This window comes from Oncorhynchus clarkii, chromosome 4, assembly GCF_045791955.1.
Source record: "Oncorhynchus clarkii lewisi isolate Uvic-CL-2024 chromosome 4, UVic_Ocla_1.0, whole genome shotgun sequence".
Taxonomy (NCBI): domain Eukaryota; kingdom Metazoa; phylum Chordata; class Actinopteri; order Salmoniformes; family Salmonidae; genus Oncorhynchus; species Oncorhynchus clarkii.
The window spans coordinates 18,013,329-18,034,816 of NC_092150.1; the positions used below are offsets into that span (position 1 = coordinate 18,013,329).

The window sequence follows — 21,488 nt, forward strand, 5'->3', positions numbered from 1 at the left end:
TTTGTCGCGTGCGGTAGACTACCGCATGTCACACAATTTAGCTCCAAACGTTGTGCATTATATATCCCAAAAATATCTACAGATGACCATAATATGATTTCACAACGTCAACAATGGAGATAATTCAGGCAAAGATTCATGTCACTGACTATAGGTGAAATTCGAGAATGCAGTGGAGTGGGAGTCGTTTTCATCACGACAATGCTCACTTTTTATTCAGTCATTGGACAAAGTAGGCCTAAGCAATACTATCATTTAATGGAGTTTTGATTAGCTAGCTAGACCGACATTAATTATAGGAGTTGTCTGCAAATATTAGGTATAAAACAATGATCTATTAGATATCTCACGAATTATATAGGCCTACCTATGACTGCATTTGAAGGAGAATAACTGGTACTAACTAATAATAACGAATTACTCGTCCTATTTTGAATAAATGCATTGCTTTTCAGAAAAGTTCAACACTGCAACACCAATAAGAAAGAACAGTGTGTAACTACATTTGGAATCCCATAACACTGCCTACAGTTATGGTTTGCAGACACTCGAGACCACCGAAACGCCTCCCACACGAGAACATAAACCCCTCGATGAAAAAAAATATATTGTGCAACAATTCTTTGCTAACATAACATATTTTATGTCACAGACAGGAAAAGCAGAAATATAGCTTGGTATTCGTCTTCTTTTTTGGTTACTTACTCGTTTTTGTCCATCTCGCATACTATCTCGGTTTCTCTCTTTTCAGTCTGTGTTAAATCCCTTCTACCTTCTCCTCTTTCATTCCCCTCCCCCTTCGATGATAGAAATGAAAGACATTATCCGCGCAAAGACAGAATCGTTCCCAGTTTAAACCTGACTGGTAATACAAAATCTAATTAAATCAAAGTTTACTGGTCGCGTACACTGTTTAGCAGGTGTTATTGCGGTGCAGCGAAATGCTTGTTACTAGCTCATAACAATGCAGTCAAATGTCAAACAATACTACAAAATAAAAAAGGCAAGTCATCAAGAATGGCGGTACGAATCCAATTAACAACTCAAATTGCACTCCAGCAGTCAAAATGCAATCTATATATATGTACACCGGGGAATTTACAAGGTAAACTATATCTTGAGTTAGAATAAGCTATGAAGGTGATACAGCATTTGTGTGAAACGGGAAGTGAGTGGTTTAATGTTTCTATTACATGGAACAACATGGGACAGCAGTGTTGGCTGTAAAAGTGTGTGAGTGTGTAACTAAATGTGTTCCTGAGCATAAGGTGTGTGCGTGTGAGATAGCTTGTGTGTGCATTTTGTGTGATATAGTGTGCATCAGGCAGCGTGGCCCAGTGATGCATTGAGCTGTCCACACCACCCTCTGGAGAGCCATGCAGTTGAAGGCGGAGCAGTTGCCATACAAGGTGGTGATGCAACCCGACAGAATGCTCTCAATGGTGCGTCTGTAGAAGTTTGTGAGGGTCTTAGGGGCCATGCCAAATTTCTTCAGCCGTCTGAGCTTGTAGAGGCGCTGTTCACACCACAATGATGTTAACGTCGAAGGAACTTGAACCTTTTGATCCCATCCACTGCGGCCCTGTCGATGTGGATGGGGGCATGCGCCCTCTTTTGTCTCCTGGAGTCAACGATAAGATCCTTCGATTTATTGACGTTGAGCCCAAGGTTATTTTCCTGGCATCACTCCGCCAGGGCTCTAACCTCCTGTCTTTGTTGGTAATTAGGCTGTCTTTGTTGGTAATTAGGCCTAGCACTGTTTTGAATCGTCAGCGAACTTGATCATTAAGTAGCAGTCGTGCGTGGCCACTCAGTCAAGGTTGAACAGGGAGTACAGGAGGAGGCTGAGCACATACCCCTAAGGGTCCCGCGTGTTGAGGATCTGCAAGGCGGCGGTGTTGTTGCCTACCCTCACCACCTGGGGTCGCCTCAACAGGAAATCTAGGATCCAGTTGCACAGGGAGAAGTTTAGACCCAAGGTCCATGAGTTTAGTGATGAGCTTGGAGGTCCCTGTGGTGTTAAAGCTGAGGTGTAGTTGATTAACAGCATTCTCACATAGGTATTCTTCTTGTCCAGGTGGGATAGGGCGATGTGCAGTGCAATGGCGATTGCGTCGTCCGTGGATCTGTTGTGGCAGTATGCACATTTTTTGTGGGTCTAGGGCACGATAACATCCTCAGATTCTCAAACAGTTCTACAACTGAACCATCTTGACTGCCATCACTGCTTTGTATGGCAACTGCTTGGCAGTACATCACAGGGGCTGAGCTCCCTGCCATCCAGGATCTCTATACCAGAAGTAAAAACAGCTCATCTCTTTTCCAAGACCCCAACTTTCTTTTGGTTTTCTTATTGAAATAAGGTCACCCCAATCATCATTATTGTACTTTATTTTTATTTTTACGGGACTTAGCGTAGGACCCGACCAGGCAAGGCCTCAGTCAGTCTGTAGTTTCCATTCTGATGACTAACCGGGTTTTCCATCCTGCTTACTCTACCTCCTTAGAAATAAATAATTTTATTTTCTGATGTTTTATTGTGTGTGCAGATAAATGTAAGTCCCAAAGTCCTGGAGCTAAATAGTGTCTTGAAAATATGTACCATTGATGTTAAACTTGCTAGCTAGCTCGCGTGCTCCAGTTTGCATTAGTATTGTCATCCGGAAGGCATTACTATTTAGCATGCTTATTAGCGATATAGTGTTTGTTAGCATTTCTCTTTGGCGCTAGGCTATTTTTGGTTGTAGATCACTCATGCTCATGCTTATTATGTTTATTATGTTTATTATATGTTGTTTATTTGTGCATCTAGCATGTGTTTGGGTTCACTTAGCCTGTTTAGTTTTATGACATGCAAATAGGCATACTGTATTTTACCATACTGTGCTAAGTTTTCCCCTTTTCTTTACAGAACCACAATTAGTATCAGAGAGATTGGTGTTGTATGCGTGTGTGTGGATATTCATTAAAACCTTGAACTGGAACTACTGCTTCCTAGTGTTCTAAATGAACACCCTTCGGTGGTTGCTACTGGCCTAAAATCCACTAAGTTTTTTAAATTCCTTTTTATTTGTCTTTTGAATTCATAAACAACCCATATTTTTAACCAGATGGTGTCAGAGGAAGGCCCTACAAATTGTCAAAGACTCCAGACACCCATACCATAGACTTCTCTCTGCTACTGCACATCAAGCGGAGCACCAAGTCTGGAATCAAAAGGCTCCTGAACAGCTTTTACCCCTAAACCATTAGACTGCTGAACAGTTAATCAAATGGCTACCCAGACTTTTTGCACTAACCCTGTTTTTTTGCACTGACTATGCACACTCACCACCGGAATTTGCCCACACACACATACTACACTGACACTCAAGTCTCGAGGCCATATATTGAGTGTCTCGGTCTTGTCTTGGTGTCTTGTCTCAGTGTCCTTTACATTTGTACTCGGTCTTGACTCGGTCTCAGACAGTGAGGAGACCAGCAGAGTAAAAAACAAAATGATTAGCTTCCATTCAGTCAATGCATGAAACCACTTCACCAGGCCAAATATATACACTCCTTTCTTGAAACATTAATATCTTAACAGCCTTTATATACATTATAGACATGTTTGCACAGTGGCGAACCTATAGGCCTTCAGTTTGAGAGGGTTTATCTAATGTTCCTTCGTTAGATTTTAGCTCATCTTCCTCTAGCTAGCATTAGTTGTTGATCTTGTTGTTGTTGATGTGCATAACAGAGGGAGCCTACCTTTTCATGGTTGTTTGATCAATAGGACTGTAAAGTTCCCAAATGTAAGAGGACTCCTGTTGTATTTACATATTTGCAGAAATCCATTCAGGTTTATTTTGTGGCTTTTGGCGAATTCGTTCCAATGATCTAAAGTCGCGCTGTTGTAACTGCCTATAAACACATAATCCAGTTCAAAGTGAATGATGGCAGGCCCGTGTAGCAAAATGGCTTGTTTCTATAAAGGCCTATTTATTGTGTTACTATTATTATTTTTTTTGCTCATTTGTGTTACTTTTTTAACTCAGCATTGTTAGAAAGGCTTGTAAGTAAGAATTTCATGGTAAAGTCTACACCTGTTGTATTCGCCACATGTGACAAATACATTTGATTTGGGTCAGGTATGGGGAGGTGATATGGTCCAAACCTTTCAAAGCACTTCATGATGACAGAAGTGAGTGCTACAGGGGGATAGTCATTTAGTTCAGTTACCTTGGCTTGCTTGGGTACAGGGACAATGGTGGCCATCTTGAAGCAAGTGAGGACTGACTGGGATAGTGAGAGGTTTATAATGTCAGTAAACACTCAAGCCAGCTGGTCTGTGCATGTGCTGAGGACAGACTTCGGATTCCATCCGGTGCAGGTTAACACATTTGAAGGTCTTACTCAAATCGGCTACAGAGATTAGTAGCCCACAGTCCTCGTGAGCAGCGGGGACACACATTGGAGGCTCTGTGTTGTTTTCCTTGAAGCATGTGAAAAAGGTGTTGACCATGTCTGGGAGTGGTGCTTCAGTTTCCGCGATGTGGCTGGCTTCCCTTTATGATCTGGGATTGTCTGAAGTCCCTGCCACATGCGTCTCGTGTCTGAGCCATTGAATTGCGACTCGACTTCGTCCCTGTACTTTATTTTTGCCTCTTTGTCTTGCGAAGGTCTGTTTATACTTGTTCAGGTTTCCAGTCACTTTACCTGGTTAAATGCAGTTGTTTGCGCTTTCAGTTTTGACCGAATGCTGCCATCTATCCACGGTTTTTGGTTTGGGTATGTTCTAATCGTCACTGTAGGCACAACATCCTCTATGCACTTCCTGACGAACCCAGAGACAAATAATGGATATCAACGGGGGCTTGAAGCAAAGTATCCCCCCCCCCCCTACACTGTGTCAATGTAGCCAAGTAGAAAAAAGACAATGAATGTACCTTTCTGAAATTTCAAATCAGCCTACATATTAATAACTTCTTCGGGATCGGTATCCCATCCACGGGACAGTTGAGCTAACGTAGGCTAATGCGATTAGCATGAGGTTGTAAGTAACAAGAACATTTCCCAGGACATCTGATATTGGCAGAAAGCATAAATTCTTGTTAATATAACTGCACTGTCCAATTTACAGTTAGCTATTACAGTGAAAGAATGCCATGCTATTGTTTGAGGAGAGTGCACAACTTTGAACATGAAAAGTTATTAATAAACAAATTAGGCACATTTGGGCAGTCTTGATACAACATTTTGAACAGAAATGCAATGGTTCATTGGATCAGTCTAAAACGTTGCACATACACTGCTGCCATCTGGTAGCCAAAATCTCAATTGCACCTGGGCTGGAATAATACAGTATGGCCTTTCTCTTGCATTTAAAAGATGATGGTACAAAAAAAATACAAAAGAACGGTTGTTTTTTTCTTTGTATTATCTTTTACCGGATCTATAGTGTTATATTCTCCTACATTCCTTTCACGTGTCCACAAACTTCAAAGTGTTTCCTTTCAAATGGTACCAAGAATGTGCATATCCTTGCTTCAGGGCCTGAGCTACAGGCAGTTAGATTTGGGTGTGTCATTTTAGGTGAAAATAGAAAAAAAAGGGCGGATCCTTCAGTTGTTGCTAATATCACTTTGTATTTCCGTTGGGTAAACTATTGTGTTAATTACATTTTAAGACTATTTTACAAAGAATCATTTTGCTCTCACTAACCACGTTTCCATTCACAGTTTATGCGAGTAAAGTCATACTGAATTAAAAGCTGTGGTGGAAATGTTTTGGTACAATTTTATAAATGGTGACATCATTTGTTCGTTCGACATGGTGGGATCTTTTTGCATCTGTAAAATTACACTGAACTAAAATATAAACACAAAATGCTACAATTTCTAAGATTTTACTGAGTGACAGTTCATATAAGGAAATCAGTCAATTGAAATAAATGCATTAGGCCCTAATCTATGGATTTTACATGACTGGGTATACAGAAATGCATCTGTTGATTACAGATACCCTAAAAAAAAGGTAGGGGTGTGTATCAGAAAACCAGTCAGCATATGGTGTGACCAGCATTTGCCTCATGCAGCACAACACAACTACTTCGCATAAAGTTGATCAGGCTATTGATTTTGGCCTGTGGAATGGTGTCCCACTCCTCTTCAATGGCTGTGCGAAGTTGTTGGATGTTGGCGCGAACTGGTACATGCTGTCGTACACGTTGAACCATTGCATCCCCAACATGCTCAATGGGTGACATGTCTGGTGAGTATGCAGGCCATGGAAGAACTGTGACATTTTCAGCTTCCAGGAATTGTGTACAGATCCTTGAGACGTGGGGCGGATGAATGGCACGACAATGTACCTCAAGATCTCATCACAGTATCTCTGTGCATTCAAATTGTCATCGATAAAATTCAATTGTGTTTGTTGTCGGTAGCTTATGCCTGCCCATACCATAACCCCACTGCCACAATGGGGGCACTCTGTTCATAACATTGACATCAGCAAACCACTCGCCCACACAGCAGCATACACAATGTCTGCCATGTACCCAGTACAGTTGAAACCGGGATTAATCCACGAAGAGCAAACTTCTCCAGCTTGCCAGTGGCCATCAAAGGTTACAACGCCAAACTGCAGTCAGATCAAGACCCTGGTGAGGACAGGGTGTGATGTGGGTGGGTATTGTAGGTTGTATATCTAGGTGTTCGTTTGGTCAGGGTGTGATGTGGGTGGGTATTCTAGGTTGTATGTCTAGGTGTTGTGTTTCTATGTTTAGGCCTGGTATGGTTCCCAATCAGAGGCAGCTGGTTATCGTTATCTCTGATTGAGAACCATACTTAGGCAGCCTGTTTTCCCACTATGGGTGTGGGTAGTTGTTTTCTGTTGTGTCTGCACCAGTCAGAACTGTTTTGGGCGTTCGTGGTGTGATTGCTGTGTTCATTAAATAAATATGGACACATACCACGCTGCACCTTGGTCCTCCCCTTCCAACAGCCGTTACAGACGGTTTCTGACAGTTTGTACAGAAATTCTTCAGCAAACATTTTCATCAGCCGTCCGGGTGGCTGGTTTCTGACGGTTCCGCAGGTGAAGAAGCCGGATGTGGAGGTCCAGGGCTGGCATGGTTACATGTGGTCTACGGTTGTAAGGCCGGTTGGACGTACTGCCAAATTCTCTAAAACTATGTCAGAGGAGTCTTATGATAGAGAAATTAACATTAAATGCTCTGGCAACAGCTCTGGTGGACATTCCTGCAGTCAGCATGCCAATTGCACTCTCTGTCAAAACTTGAGAAATCTGTGGCATTGTGTTTTGTGACAAAGCTGCACATGTTAGAGTGGCCTTTTATTGTCCCCAGCACAAGGTGCTTCTTGATATGCCACCTGTCAAGTGGATGGATTATCTTGGCAAAGGATAAATGCTTACTAAACACAAGATCCCAGAACATTTTAGAGAAATAAACATTTTGTGCAATTGGAACATTTCTGGGATCTTTTATTTCAGCTCATGAAACATGGGACCAACACTTTATATGTTGCGTTTATATTTTTCTTCAGTATAATTATGCAAAACATTGCGGTAGAAATGCCTTTATGCACAAATATTGATATAACCATAATAAAGTAAACTTAAGAGTCACACGATGACATGGTGTATGGTCCTCCCACTACGATTCAGGAAACCATGCAGTTTATTAGGCTACAGATATAATAACTTTACAGGGTGGTGAAAACGCACAGTATGAGCTTGATGCTCCTTTCCAATAAATGTTGAAGGTCCTATTCTGGTGACATGAACAGTGCTTGACTGTCGTTTGACAAATACCAAATCTCACTCTTTTGTCTATAATCTCATCATGTAGGCTAAACCTGCACTGTATCTGCCAGCTGTTGGCCAGAGCACAGGTGCTAATACTAGAGTGGGCACACTGGAGCGAATTGCAAAAATCGCTGAAGCTGGAGACTTATATTTCCCTCACTAACTTTAAACATCAGCTATCTGAGCAGCTACCCGATTGCTGCAGCTGTAGATAGCCCATCTGTAAATAGCCCACCCAATACCAATACCCACCTCATCCCCATATTGTTTTTATTTACTTTTCTGCTCTTTTGCACACCAGTATTTCTACTTGCACATCATCATCTGCTCATATATCACTCCAGTGTTAATTTGCTAAACTGTAATTACTTCGCTACTATGGCCTATTTATTGCCTTACCTCCTCATGCCATTTGCACACACGTATATATATGCACACACCGTATTGTGTTATTGACTTTACGCTTGTTTATTCCATGAGTAACTCTGTGTTGTTGTTTGTGTCGCACTGCTTTGCTTTATCTTGGCCAGGTCTCAGTTGTAAATGAGAACTTGTTCTCAACTAGCTTACCTGGTTAAATATTTATTTTTTTAAACACTCACTATATAACCCACATGTTTTGGTGAGAAAACCATCAGTTGAGTTGAAAATGCAATAGAAACCCATTAAACTAGTTTTTTTTATCCGGTCAATTGGAATTTAACCACAAAGTACTTGTTTATGTGCAGTTCCTCATCACGCACAACATCTCTGGTGGGAAAATGTGCGCATAGTATTTATTACGATTTTAGCATATTCACATGGAAATCTGTCACCAATTGGATGGTAACCTAACTAATGACTTAAACCAATTTATTTGCATGAAATACTATTCAAAAAAACACTATTAACTTATTTGGTGCTGTATTTATGTTAACTAATATTAGACAAAAGAAAAACATACTGTATTTAAAGCTTTTTTCCCCCACATCAAATGTCTTGGTCATTGGGGAATTGTTAGATTACTTGTTAGATCGGAACTAGAAGCACAAGCATTTCGCTACACTCACATTAAAATCTGCTAACCATGTGTATGTGACCAATAACATTTGATTTCAAATACTTTATGCATTAAGAACCAACTTTTTGAGAGCCTTTTCTCAAAATAACAATTTCACACACTGGTAACATTGCATTAACATATTTGGAATGATTGGCAATGTGTAGAATCATTTGACAGACAGTAAGTAAATTAAATATTTATTCACATTAAATAACATTGGAACAAAACAGCATTCAATCTAACTAGACATCCCTTTGGGAAAACTTCTACAAGCCCTGAATGATAGGTGTGTTAGGGCATTACACTTTCACAATGCAGAAAGAGCAAGCATTCCACCATTCCCTTCCCCAAGTTGTAGTCCTGCAAACAGACACACAGTCCAGTCATTAGCGGTCCAGTCATTTATTAATTCATTTGCTAGCCTATATTCTTAGGGGACAACTGAAAAGTGATTTAACGACAGTGCCATCTGTTGGCCACTCAATAGCCTACAACTACAGGCCCGGAAAGGGTTGTTCAGTTGCTTTATGTTCACTTACAATTCTGAGCCAGAGGTGACTCTAGTTGTCCTTGAACTTTCCGTTGATGTAGGGGACACAATCCAAGATCAGCCTCCAATCCATGAAGTGGACAAGGGCAACTCCGCCCACTGATCCCCAAACAACCATCGTGGGAACCCTGGACAAATGATAACATGAGGAGATATTTGAAGTCAAGTATCCTACTACAGGAGTTTTCACTACTGCTGTCAAGTCCCAACATCATCTTTTCCTCACAGTATTTAACCCCTTGACCCCTAAACCTAGAGATCACTAAGTGGTGTAAGTTGTATTGAAATGCCTGCCAAATCAAAAACAGTGGTCAGTCTCAGAATCAAAGCCAAAGTTATTTAGACAGATAAGAATATAAGGCTCATGTTGTAAACTACTGGCATTCCTGACTAGAACCGAAGACTTGGATGGGGGAGAAATTATTTATTAGATATGAAGAAGGAAGTTACTCAAAATAGGTTGCTAATGAGGGCCATAAATCACTTGGTTGGTAATTTTTCCAAGAGAGACCAAAATATGTTAACAAGATGGAACCTGTTGTTTCCAATTGGAGCAAGGGTAGCCTAGTGGTTAGAGTGTTGGACTAGTAACCGAAAAGTTGCAAGTTCAAATCCCTGAGCTGACAAGGTACAAATCTGTCGTTCTACCCCTGAACAGGCAGTTAACTGTTCCTAGGCCGTCATTGAAAATAAGAATTTGTTCTTGCCTAGTTAAATAAAAATAAAAATCAGTGGGCAGAGTGGGCGAGATCCTATTGGCACGTTCTAGCATGTATTTGCATATTTCCGTTAGGGAACGCCTACTCTGTGAAATGCGCGTGCAATAACAACAATGTTTAATTGCACTCCAAAACAAAGCTTTTTTATTATTTTTTACTTTGGCAAAGAGTGTGTTCGTAACAGATTGAGATTACATGTTTGCAGAACATTTGCAGAATATCGTCCATATCGTCCAAAATCCATCTAGGTCGATCTTCTCTCACTGCCGGCCCCTGGGCTTCCTCGCATCACTATATTTGGCGGCGAGCGGAAAATAAACGCCAACCGGATGCTTCAGATGTGTACATCCGGTGAAACATCTGCCTCATTGTTCTGTTATGGAACTAACGTTAGCTAGGTAGTTACAGTAGCTAGCTAACAGTGACCCTACTCGTAAAAGTAAACAAACTCCAAAAAGGTGGAATTTGTAAATACTGAGGCCATATCTAAATCAGAGGCCTGAGATTGTTAGCGAGATTAACTCTTTTGGATAACAGATTTGCAAAGACCAGTAAAGTTAGCTAGCTAGATCAGTACACCTAGCCAACTGAGTGATGGCTCATGGAGACACATTGGACGGTTGTCAGAATCTATTTATTAAAGTCAAATAAATCTTCACAAAGTTATGATACAGACTTCAACTTACCACGTCCTGGCGATGGCAATGTATTTTGCCCCCATTAACTCGTTTATCACTTGCACCATTCTCACCTCCGTCGCAGATGGCTGCTGCTTTGTAGGACCTCAGGAATGTCTGTTTAAATTCATGTTTTAAAAAGCTTTCAAAATACATCATAAGGAATACAGTATTTCCAAATAGTATAAACATCGTAAAATAATGTTTCTTAAAATATTAGGTAGTGACAATTGTTTGTACAGTTTAATTTATCATTTGAATAACAATGAGATTTGATAGCTAACCTGAGTTGACCCATTGTTGTCAAATACATACGCTACAAAGACTATACCAATACTACGGCATTGGCTACTATTTAAGCCACAATTTCCTTTAAATCAACATATAGCTATAAAATTATTTTATCTTTTCATATATATTAGATACATAATCTTGTGTACAGATCGTCATACTGGAATTGTGAGTAGGCCTTGATTTATAGATAGCGAATGGTTTGTATGATTGTTGTTTTAGTGCTCATTTTACAGTGGGGTACTAGATGGTCAATATTTCCCTATCAATCAATGCCATTAGATTCTAGTTTTATGACTGCCTAATTTGGCTAAATCTCTAATGTGATTTTTTTTTTTTTTTTTTAAATCTGAGCCGGAGAGGAAGAGGCTGGTTAGTAAATAACATTATCTTTGTCTGGGCTTAAGGGACATCACATTGAAGACCAAGTTCAACCATTTGGAAAACTTTAGTTAGGGCTTGTGGTCTATACTTTCTCACCAATGGGAGATCATTGAGAGGAGACATTCATTTGCCAAGCTATGATAAACCCTTTATTACAATGTTTTCCTTTATTTCCTTTCATGTTTACAAGATTCAAAAGCCAGACATTGAAAAAGGTATAATTCTGTTATTAAAAATGGCACATTTATTGCTACATTACTGTTATATACAGGACAGTTCTCAATAACTACTTTATATATATATAAAAAAATTATAATAAAGACCGGGACTGGAGGCACTCTGAAAACACTGCTCAGTCTTGATTGTGTCCTCGCTGCAAGCGTAAGATGCCAGGCTTTGTAGCAGTCAGTGAGTGGCCCCATTTGAATACTTGAATTTTAAAAAAGTAGTGCCCTCCTCCTTGAATTGATCTATGGTCTGAAATAATTTGGTAGGTGAAAGCCAGGTTCTTTCATATCAGAAATTAAATCAAATAAAGTTATATTCATGTCAGATTTGAAACAGGTTGACAATACAACTCACACTATCCAGTCATGTCATTAAGCGAGGCGGGATGGACGCACTTCTAAGTATTCAAACAGGGCCGGTGTCAATTTTCAGGTCGACACACAGAAAAGACCCTCCATCTTTCCCCCTATCCAACAACTTCAGAATACAGGTTGTACATTTTGTCATTGTGGGATGTTCACAGAATACGTAATGACATCAGATCAGTAAATTTTCTCTCTCAGAACAAATCCGCAATATTTAGTAGGCCTACACATATTTCACCTTGTAATAGTAGAGAAACAAATATTCAAAATCAACTCTGAAGAGGTACATCAATACCCCTTACAGTAAGTCACTGTCAAAGTCAATAAGGAGATTGATATCAGAAAAAAAAGATCTCAAAGTAAATGGAGGAGACTTACTCTTTTACACAGAAATTATAGTTCTAGTGACAAAAAGCTCCAGTTGTCATGGCTCAAAATAACACAGCCCCCCACTTCAAAGCTGAAGCCATATATATATATATATATATATATATATATATATATATATATATATATTGACAGTTTGAGGTGCTTCGAAAAGCAGATCACAAGGGCAGAACCCATCATATCTTAGAACCCAGTAGTGTTGAGTGGTTTATCAATAGGGGGGGGGAAACAGACAAACAAAACCAGGACTTGAACCTACAGCCACAACATAACAGTAGTATGGTCAAATCCAGTTGAATAAAAAAATAAAAATAACAAGAGATCTACATAAAGTTAAAATGTTTATTTATCTAGATACATAGAATGTTTGATTTTTTTAAATGTTCAACTTCTTCCTGAAAAGTGAAAAGGGAGGGGTGGGGTGGTTCATCCGATGTACCTCTAATCTTGGCGATACATGAAATGTTATGGTTTAAAAAAAGAACTGTCTTTATAGTTAATGAAAATACAAGTTCAGGCACTGATAAGGCATCACTCTCCAGTAATGACATCTTTAGTCTTGAGAATGAAAAGGCCACACTATTGATTTGAAACTGTCTTTTTCTTTTCTTTTCCTCACTTTCTACAAAGTAAACTTAAATCCTTCTCAATACTATGACCAACAAGTAACAATGTACATTTCTGCCTCTGTGGTTAGAGGTCGGTGCTATACCATGTCTGAAGCCATGATATTAACTTACAACAGGAATTAACACTTGTTTTTTCAGACCATCCAAACACAAACTCCAAAATAACATGTCAAGACAATGTAGCTGCACATTGACGACCACGTGGACGAATGCAGAGAATAGAATGGAACGTTTGAAATGAAGAGAAAATAATAACATTGAACCGACGGACAAAACCTGGATATGTACTTGAAAATGAAGGCAATCCACATTTGAATGTTACATTCAAAACCAGTTGCATAATTACTGTTCGAGACAGTGCCCGTCTTCATAGACTTTGCTTTGTGAAGCCACATGACCATTCAGTAAGAACACTTCAATAGGACAGTCAGTGGCATAAATTCCATCCACACGTTCCCATTTGAAAAGAAATAATGAATCTGGGTAATGAACAAAGAAACTTCCTTACTCATATATAAAAAAAAAACAGGAACAATATCAATATTTTAGGCCACTGTACCCCTTTGTCAAATGTTTCAATCTCATCAAAATGGGATGCACCAAAGACTGACAGCTTAATGGCCACTAAATACATAATGATAATTAAGCCTACAACTGACCCCATCGGTCTTCGTTTCTCTTTCTGAGCCTGTGTTCTTGTTTAAGTTAAGCTTTCCTCTCTAGTGGCAAATCTGACAGTCCAATTTGAGTTCATTTTGAAAATACATTAAGATTTAATATCAGCTCTTTATTCTGCTCAACTACGATACACTCTAAACTTCAAACTAACATTGTCATGGATTTAAAATCTACAATGTATAGACAAATATATATTTATATGCATTTAATTTTGCTCCATTTAAAACAATATCCTTAGTTGAATTTATGCTTGCGGTGGATTTACAAATCAGATTGTCTCATTATGCAGACATTTTAACAATATAGTCAAGACACAGCATGAGCTCTTACTACACTACATCGCCAAAAGTATGTGGACACCTGCTCAACAAACTTTTAATTACAAAATCATAGGCATTAATATGGAGTTGGTCCGCCCTTTGCTACTATAACTGCCTCCACTCTTCTGGGAAGGCTTTCCACTAGATGTTGGAACATTGCTGCAGGGACTTGCTTCCATTCAGCTAGAAGAGCATTAGTGAGGTCGGGCACTGATGTTGTGCGATCAGGTCTGGTGTTCGATGGGGTTGCGGTCAGGGTTCTGTGCAGGCCAATTAAGTTCTTCATCACCGATCTCAACAATAATTTCTGTATGGACCTGGCTTTGTACATGGAGGCATTGTCATGCTGAAACAGGAAAGGGCCTTCCCCATACTGTTGCCACAAAGTTAGAAGCACAGAATTGTCTTGAATGTCATTATATGCTGGGGCTCCCAAGTAGTGCAGCAGTCTAAGGCACTGCATCTCAATGCTAGAGGAGTTACTACAGACCCTGGTTTGATTCCAGGCTTTATCACAACCAAGCATTATTGGGAGTCCCATAGGGCTGCACACAATTTCCCAGCGTCGTCCGGGGTAAGTCGTCATTGTAAATAAGAATTTGTTCTCAACTGACTTGCCTAGTTAAATAAAAAAGGTGAAATAAAATAAATGCTGAAGCATTAAGATTTCCCTTCACTGGAACTAAGGGGCCTAGCCCGAACCTTGAAAAACAGCCCCCAGACCAGTATTCCTCCGCCACCAATGCACTATGCATTCAAGCTGGTAGCTTTCTCCTGGCATCCACCAAACCCAGATTGGTGAAGCTTGATTCATCACTCCAGAGAATGCTTTTCCATTGCTCCAGTCCAATGGCGGCGAGCTTTACACCACTCCAGCTGACGCTTGGCATTGTACATGAACTTAGGCTTGTGTGTGGCTGCTTGGTCATGGAAACCTATTTAATGAAGCTCCCGATCAACAGTTTCTGTGCTGACGTTGCTTCCGGAGTTTGGAACTCGGTAGTCAGTGTTACAACCGAGGACAGATTATTTTTATGCACTACATGGTCCTGTTCTGTAAGCATATACGGTCTACTTCACAGCTGAGCCGTTGTTGCTCCTAGACGTTTCCCCTTCACAATAACAGCCCTTACAGTTGACCGGGGAAGTTCTAACAGTGCAGAAATTTTATGAACTGACTTGTTGGAAACGTGGCATCCTATGACAGTGCCACATTGAAAGTCACTGAGCATTTCAGTAAGGCCATTCTACTGCCAATGTTTGTCGATGGAGATTGCATGGCTGTTTGCTCGATTTATATACGTCAGTAACAGGTGTGGCTGAAATAACCGAATCCACACACTTTTGGCCATGTAGTGTAGTTCATTGGGAATGCTCAAAGCTTCAATTTTAAGAATAGACAACTGAACTTCTAATAAATTGCTTGTCTGGTATTAAGAGGATATTTCATCAATGGTTGATCCTGCAAATTGGCGCCTAGTGTTAGTTTTTTAAGAATGACAATGCATGGGGCATGAGTTCAGGGTCAATTGATTTGAAACTCAAAGGGTGGCACTACACAATATGGCCATAAGATGCCCATCAGAGTATTCCAAACCAAGCCTCCAGTCTCATGACTAGACGGAACAGAGTGGCTGGTTAACGCCACAAGCTTTCCAGAAAGCTTCTCTAGTTTCTGATGGCATCAACAGTAACTAATGAGTGAGACGCAGGATGAAAAATTACTTTCTTTTGTGCTGTTAAACTGCTTTTCTACCCCTGGCCAGGTGTCTCCCAATTAACCTACACCGAGGGGATGCTGAAACAATACTGGAGTCTGAAATACTATTATTTAGTTTATGTCAGGGAAGAAAAGCCTTGGAGTCTTCTACAACCCTGAACATGACAACTAGGCAGGTGAGGTTCCTCCCCCTTCTGCCTCCTCTCATGTTGGGCCCAGGGCCGACAGAGCTGGGGTGGGACTGCAAGTCTGTCCCACCATGCAGGTCAACTGCCCTCTCTATCACATGGATTTGGTTACATAACATATGTAAGACTGTACCATTAAGTTGGGAATGACAAATCTACACTTGCTCATACATACAAGCAACCCCGAAACAAAACGTTCCACACATTTGCTTAAATGTCTCATAAAACATGTAACAATTAGGCACAAATCCTTTGTAAATTTGTAGTTTGTTAGGCTTCTGTCTTTCACAGAGCACCTCTCGGCAGTGTTTTAAGTCCCATTTGTGGCCGGACACTAGTACTCCGGTGATCCATCATGTTACGGAAGCAAAAAAATACATGTATATATATAAAATAAAAAAGTACAAGGTTCTTCACATTTGCGCTGGTAGTCATGGTCAGGAGTGCGGCAAATTGGCTGTGTCAGTTTTGGCAGTATGCATGTGTGGATAAGGGTGTGTGAATGTGTGTCTTGAAACTGAATTATGACAATACACAGACACATCAGTATATGTACACACTGAGAAGAATGGGTGGAAGAAGAGATCAAGGCCACATCTTCCGAGAGCCAAAGGAATTCCACCAGATCTGCAAAAGAAAATACAATAGTGTCAGTCTTCTAAACTTGAAAGCACTACAATTACTGACAAAGATGAAATATGGATGAAGAGATACCTACCTGGTATTACATATGGCTGACTGGGTTATGGCCATCTCCCCCCATGCCGGGGTGGCCTCCTGAGAGCTGCATGGGGGACTCCCCCACCACCCCAGAGACTTTCTCCTCCTCCCGTCGCTTCAGACACGCTGCTTTAGGGTTCAGGTTGCGTTCTGACAAGAGGGGATAGCAGGGAATAAAAGTTTACATTGCATACAAGTCATTTATCCAACCTTCCACTGTGCTATAAATACTCAATCCTTTATTAAAAAGACACATAAAACAGATTTTTCTGGTGTGAAAAATAGCTGGATGAAATATTCGGGATGGTTCTCGATGGTCCACTGAGAAAATAATATACACGGGGACAACATGTAAAAAGTGACAATACAAGAGATATGGCCACAGTAGCCCTGCGTTACCTCTGACTTGCTGCTCCAGGTTGAGAATGACGTTGACGGCTTGATGCAGGATGAGCAGTTTGGTCTGAGGTTTGTCGTTGCTGAGGTGCAGCTGGCACATGCGGCCCAGCTCCTTGAAAGCCTCGTTGATGTCTCGCACTCGCAGCCGCTCGCGGGCGTTGTTGGCCACTCGCCGCTCTTTCTCACGCTCTACCTTTACCTCAGGAGGAAGGTCCTCGTCATCCTCATCCTCTTGACTAGAAGGCGGAAGACACGGAGAGGAATGAAGCCACGGGAGGACGGCACTCACAAACCAAGCAACTAGACTTTCAAAGAGTTGGGCCGCATGTGCCAGCTGCACCTCAGCAAAACATGCGAAGCAGCATAGACACCTAAGCATTTAGCTGGTCATTCTAAAAGAATCCTGGGTAGCACAAGGAAGTTATGTAGTTCTGAAAGTAAATGTATTAAAAGGAAGCTCCAGATACATTGTTAAGTCATACAATTGATCCGAATAGAAACATTTAATTTAGTCAAGACTAGGAAAATAAGTTACCAATTGCAGTGAAACGCATTATAAGACTATTTGGTAAAAATACTAAACAATAATGATTTATCCCACATGGGTTGGAAATGTTGTTATCTTTTACCATTATGCTATTCAATGTTGCTTTGTTTTCCAACTTACGTCTATTACCATCAAACCAAATGAAAATGTATGTGCTAGGCTTTGCAGAACGGTAGATTTTGATATACAGTATTGGCTCCCCAATTGTGTGCTTTCAGCACACAAAGCACTATGGCCTATGGATGGAGAGACTTACTCATCTCCCGGGTCTGACAGGCCTGAGAGGCCAGAGAGGATCTGGAGGGTCAACGCCTCCTTTCTGAAAACAATGGGACATGAGGGGAGGGCATTACACAACTAGCTACCAATTCAATTAGTGACCAACTCAACTAACACAGCTCACTAGCAGTTGAAATTGTGCATCTACATCAGGGCTAATGTAATGCATTTCTCCTCGTATTTCTTTCACTAACATAATTTGACAACATTTCCACCTATGTGGGATAAAATAGTCTACAGTATGTTCATCAACCAATGGTAATACACAGGAATGCATTATCTGACAGTTGCCAGTGTCAATAGTCGGGGTGAGAGACGGTTGGTGATCACCTACCTTGCTCTGATACGTTTGGTTTCTTTCTTCTCGTCCTCGGACTTGTCAGCGATGGAGGAGTTCTCGTCGTCTTCCTTGTCCTCCCGCTTGATGTCCGAGCCGCTGGACGAGTGTGTGGAGCGGGCCACACTTCCTGGCAGACCTGTGTTGCAGCACAGAAGCACATACCTTCAGTATGTCCGATTTAGAGAACAATTAAGTAGCCCCATTATCTTAACGGCTTGCCATGTTTTATACATTAAATCAGGGAACAGAGTAAAGGTCACAGGTCATGTGGGGGATGAGCAGTGAATCAGAGTGTGTAACTCACTGGTGAAGCCCTCTGGTTGTCCAGTGGACTGTGGGGGTCCGGAGGCGTGGTGACCGTGCAACAGGGTACTGCTGGGAGGAAGGCCTGTGGGCTCCTCCTGGTGGTTCCCCACCTGGAGAACGGTAACAAAACATGAGACATCAAACACAACATGCAACGCGATGGCAAAAGCTTTATTAAACCTGTTGCTTGGAAAGTTCAATACAAATCATCATCATAATCTCTAATGTAAGACAACAGGGGGCTAAATCTTGGAGTCAGAGGGTGTGTTCACCATGGTAGGGTGTCTGTTGCTGAGGGCAAGGCCAGCATTGGAGAAGGCCTGAGAGAGACCTCCCAGGCCACCGTTATGTACAGAGGACACAGCGCTCAGCAGGCTGTGCATGTCAGAGTGGGCTCCTCCTCCCAGGCCGGGAGGGCCTTGGACAGCGTGGCTACGCAGCACGTGGATGGCCTCCTCCAGGCGGTCCTCCATTTTGTTCTGCTGCAAGGAGACAGATGTACAGGGCAAATCTCAGTCACTATGTTGACTACTATACGATCACATCAAATAATACATTTTGGAATTATTTGGAGTGAAGAGGGCGCACCAGGGCATGCAGTTGCCCTTCATAGTTGGGTGACAGGGCAGACTGCCCTGAAGGTCTTGGCCATTGAGATGCCGCTCCTGCAGAGAGAGAATAGAAGAAGTGCCATATTTACACAGAAAATCCTGTCCAACAAAATGACAGCTCTGATTTCCAACAGTAGATGGAGCTCCAGAACCATTTTCAGGGCTCCAGAGATCCAGTCAAACCCTTTACTAATACAAGCTACCAGATGCAGATATAATCCAGTATGTATACCTGCAATTCCCTGGGGTGAGCCCACTGGGGTGGAGGGTGTGGAGGAGAAGTTGTTACTGTTGTGGTCCGAGGGGTAGATCTAACCCACACAGGACAAAGTGTCTTTAGACAGTGAACAGCAGAACACTGAAAGAACACAATGCAGTTCAATCAAAAGGTTTGTAGGATTTTTTTTGTTGAGAGGATTACTCACTGAAGCAAGAGCCTTCCCAATTTCATCCCCTGAGCTCCCTGCAGTGGTGCCTCTATTGGCTGTGGAGAAACGACAGCTTATTGACCTCACCCATTATTTAAAAGGCAGCAACTACTATATAAAAAGTCTCCAATAAGCTAGTGAGACCACTTTAAAGACAATGTTAAACCGAGGGGCAACACATGTTTAACAGAAGGACAAGGTAATTGGTTAACAAAATGCACAGTTGTCATGTGAGCCTTTATTGTACCCATGATGCTGTCTGCGCCGTTGATGGAGGATGTGTGGTTGTAGCTCCCAGACCCAGAGTGGAAGCCGGGCGCGAGACTGCCGTTCACCTCACTGCCGTGGAGAGGGTAGTTCTGTGGGGACAGAGGCAGGGGTTGACGCTTCTAGAGGGAAGACAGAACAGCTTGGGTTAGAGCAACTTGTATGGAAGTTGGATTCGTCAGAGAGTAGAAATAGCATTAAAAAAAAGAACACAGAACTCAATACAACAGTTACTTGAATGTAAATTATATGAAATATTACATAGTGTGGGGTTGTCCTCACCATCCTGTCCTGTGGGTTGATGGCAGAGAAGGATCCGGGCTGGCCGATGTGGGGAGAGTTCCCCAGCATGGCAGAGTAGCCAGACTGACCCAAAGGTCCTGAGGAGGCCCAAGGGTCAGAGGAGGGGTGGAGTCCCTCTGTTAACAACAACAGGGTTAGGCAATGGACTTACTCACTCAAACATGACTCACTCCAGTGCATTTGAACTCAAAACACATTTTCATATACCTTAAATCATTAAGTTAACATAAAAAAAGAGGATAGACTGTCATCACTCCAGCGCTTAAGTGGTTAACATAGTTACCTTGCATGTAAAAAGAGCCTGGGTAGACAGAGCCAGGTTTGGTGCCAGGATATCCTCCGTTGTCACGGGCATACTCATCCCCGGAGGAAGAGGCATACACCTAATGGGTCAAACAAATTTCACATTAGCCGTCATTTCAACAAAACACAAAGCACACTTGTGCCATGATATATACCTACAGTCAGCCTCCCCTAAAATAAAAGGTGTCTGCACCTTACATCTACAATTGCCAAGATAACAAATGCACAACTGCCACTAATCAATGGTTTTAATGTTTAGCTAACAGTTGTAGCACTAAGCAGCCAGGAGGTGGCGAGGGTGAGGGTGGCATGCCTCCCTTGCCTATGCCGTATGCGAGAGCAGCACAGTGTGGCCATGCCATGCTGGGCACAGTGACGGTTACAATCCCACAGCACAGCCAGCACTTCCTCTCTCCCAGGAGCCCAGTGACATAGCAAGGTTAGAGCCTGCAGCGCCTCCCCTCAAGCTATCCTTTCACACACTGAGATATGCACAAACGCACAACATTGTCCAGCCCATGACTTCAAATAAGCAAGGGAATCACATTTAAATCATTTCTCCGATTTCTATTGTACCAAGACCGTGGGTTTGAACTGAAGGGGCATAGATAATACGCATGTATTGAATTTGTATTTATTGAATTAGGGGTGATATGGGTCCGTGACCCAATACTCTAATAGCCATTTGGTTAAATGGCCCTTCAAGGGTCCTATCAAGTTATTCCGAACCACAATGAATGCTACATTGAAAATGGCAAGCCATTCCAAACCTTTTTTCCCCTGCATGTGTCGGAAACATCAAATCACTCCCCTAAAATTCAAATGGACACAAAGATCCCAGCTTCCTGACACTATAACCCATCACTCACACTTTCTGGCATGTACGGGGTGAAAGAGGGAAGAGAGAGAGGCTATGCTGCAAAGAATGCTAAACCAGAAAACAGATTTTTTTTCTGTAATTTGATTTAACAGAGAGAAGTGGAAAGGGAATGGAG

At 41.6% G+C, this 21,488-nt stretch overlaps 2 protein-coding genes across 14 annotated transcripts in view; both read right to left on the reverse strand.

The window, feature by feature from the left end:
* The window catches only part of LOC139406525 (methyl-CpG-binding domain protein 3-like), a 20,570-nt gene extending 9,203 nt beyond the window's left edge, over positions 1 to 11,367 (reverse strand). The window contains exon 1 of one of the 4 annotated variants that reach the window (XR_011634001.1): positions 706 to 788. Coding sequence is in view for 3 of the 4 variants with exons in the window: in XM_071149202.1 (XP_071005303.1) it covers positions 10,810 to 10,868 (59 nt within the window). In the remaining variant the exon portion in view is untranslated. Of the gene's footprint in view, positions 1 to 705; positions 792 to 10,809 lie in introns of those variants that run through there. The other 3 variants (XM_071149202.1, XM_071149203.1, XM_071149200.1) reach the window with 3 other exon arrangements.
* A 1,416-nt stretch (positions 11,368 to 12,783) lies between these two features.
* LOC139406522 (transcription factor E2-alpha-like) overlaps positions 12,784 to 21,488 on the reverse strand; it is a 33,704-nt gene continuing 24,999 nt past the window's right edge. For 2 of the 10 annotated variants that reach the window (XM_071149189.1, XM_071149194.1), the window contains 13 exons: positions 20,474 to 20,573; positions 20,170 to 20,306; positions 19,868 to 20,009; positions 19,618 to 19,676; positions 19,425 to 19,503; positions 19,170 to 19,246; positions 18,854 to 19,063; positions 18,580 to 18,691; positions 18,270 to 18,411; positions 17,913 to 17,975; positions 17,110 to 17,345; positions 16,709 to 16,860; positions 12,784 to 16,617 (listed from right to left, as the gene is read on the reverse strand). In XM_071149189.1, the coding sequence (XP_071005290.1) occupies positions 16,715 to 16,860; positions 17,110 to 17,345; positions 17,913 to 17,975; positions 18,270 to 18,411; positions 18,580 to 18,691; positions 18,854 to 19,063; positions 19,170 to 19,246; positions 19,425 to 19,503; positions 19,618 to 19,676; positions 19,868 to 20,009; positions 20,170 to 20,306; positions 20,474 to 20,573 (1,503 nt within the window). In that variant the 3' untranslated portion in view covers positions 12,784 to 16,617; positions 16,709 to 16,714. The other 8 variants (XM_071149193.1, XM_071149197.1, XM_071149188.1 and 5 more) reach the window with 6 other exon arrangements.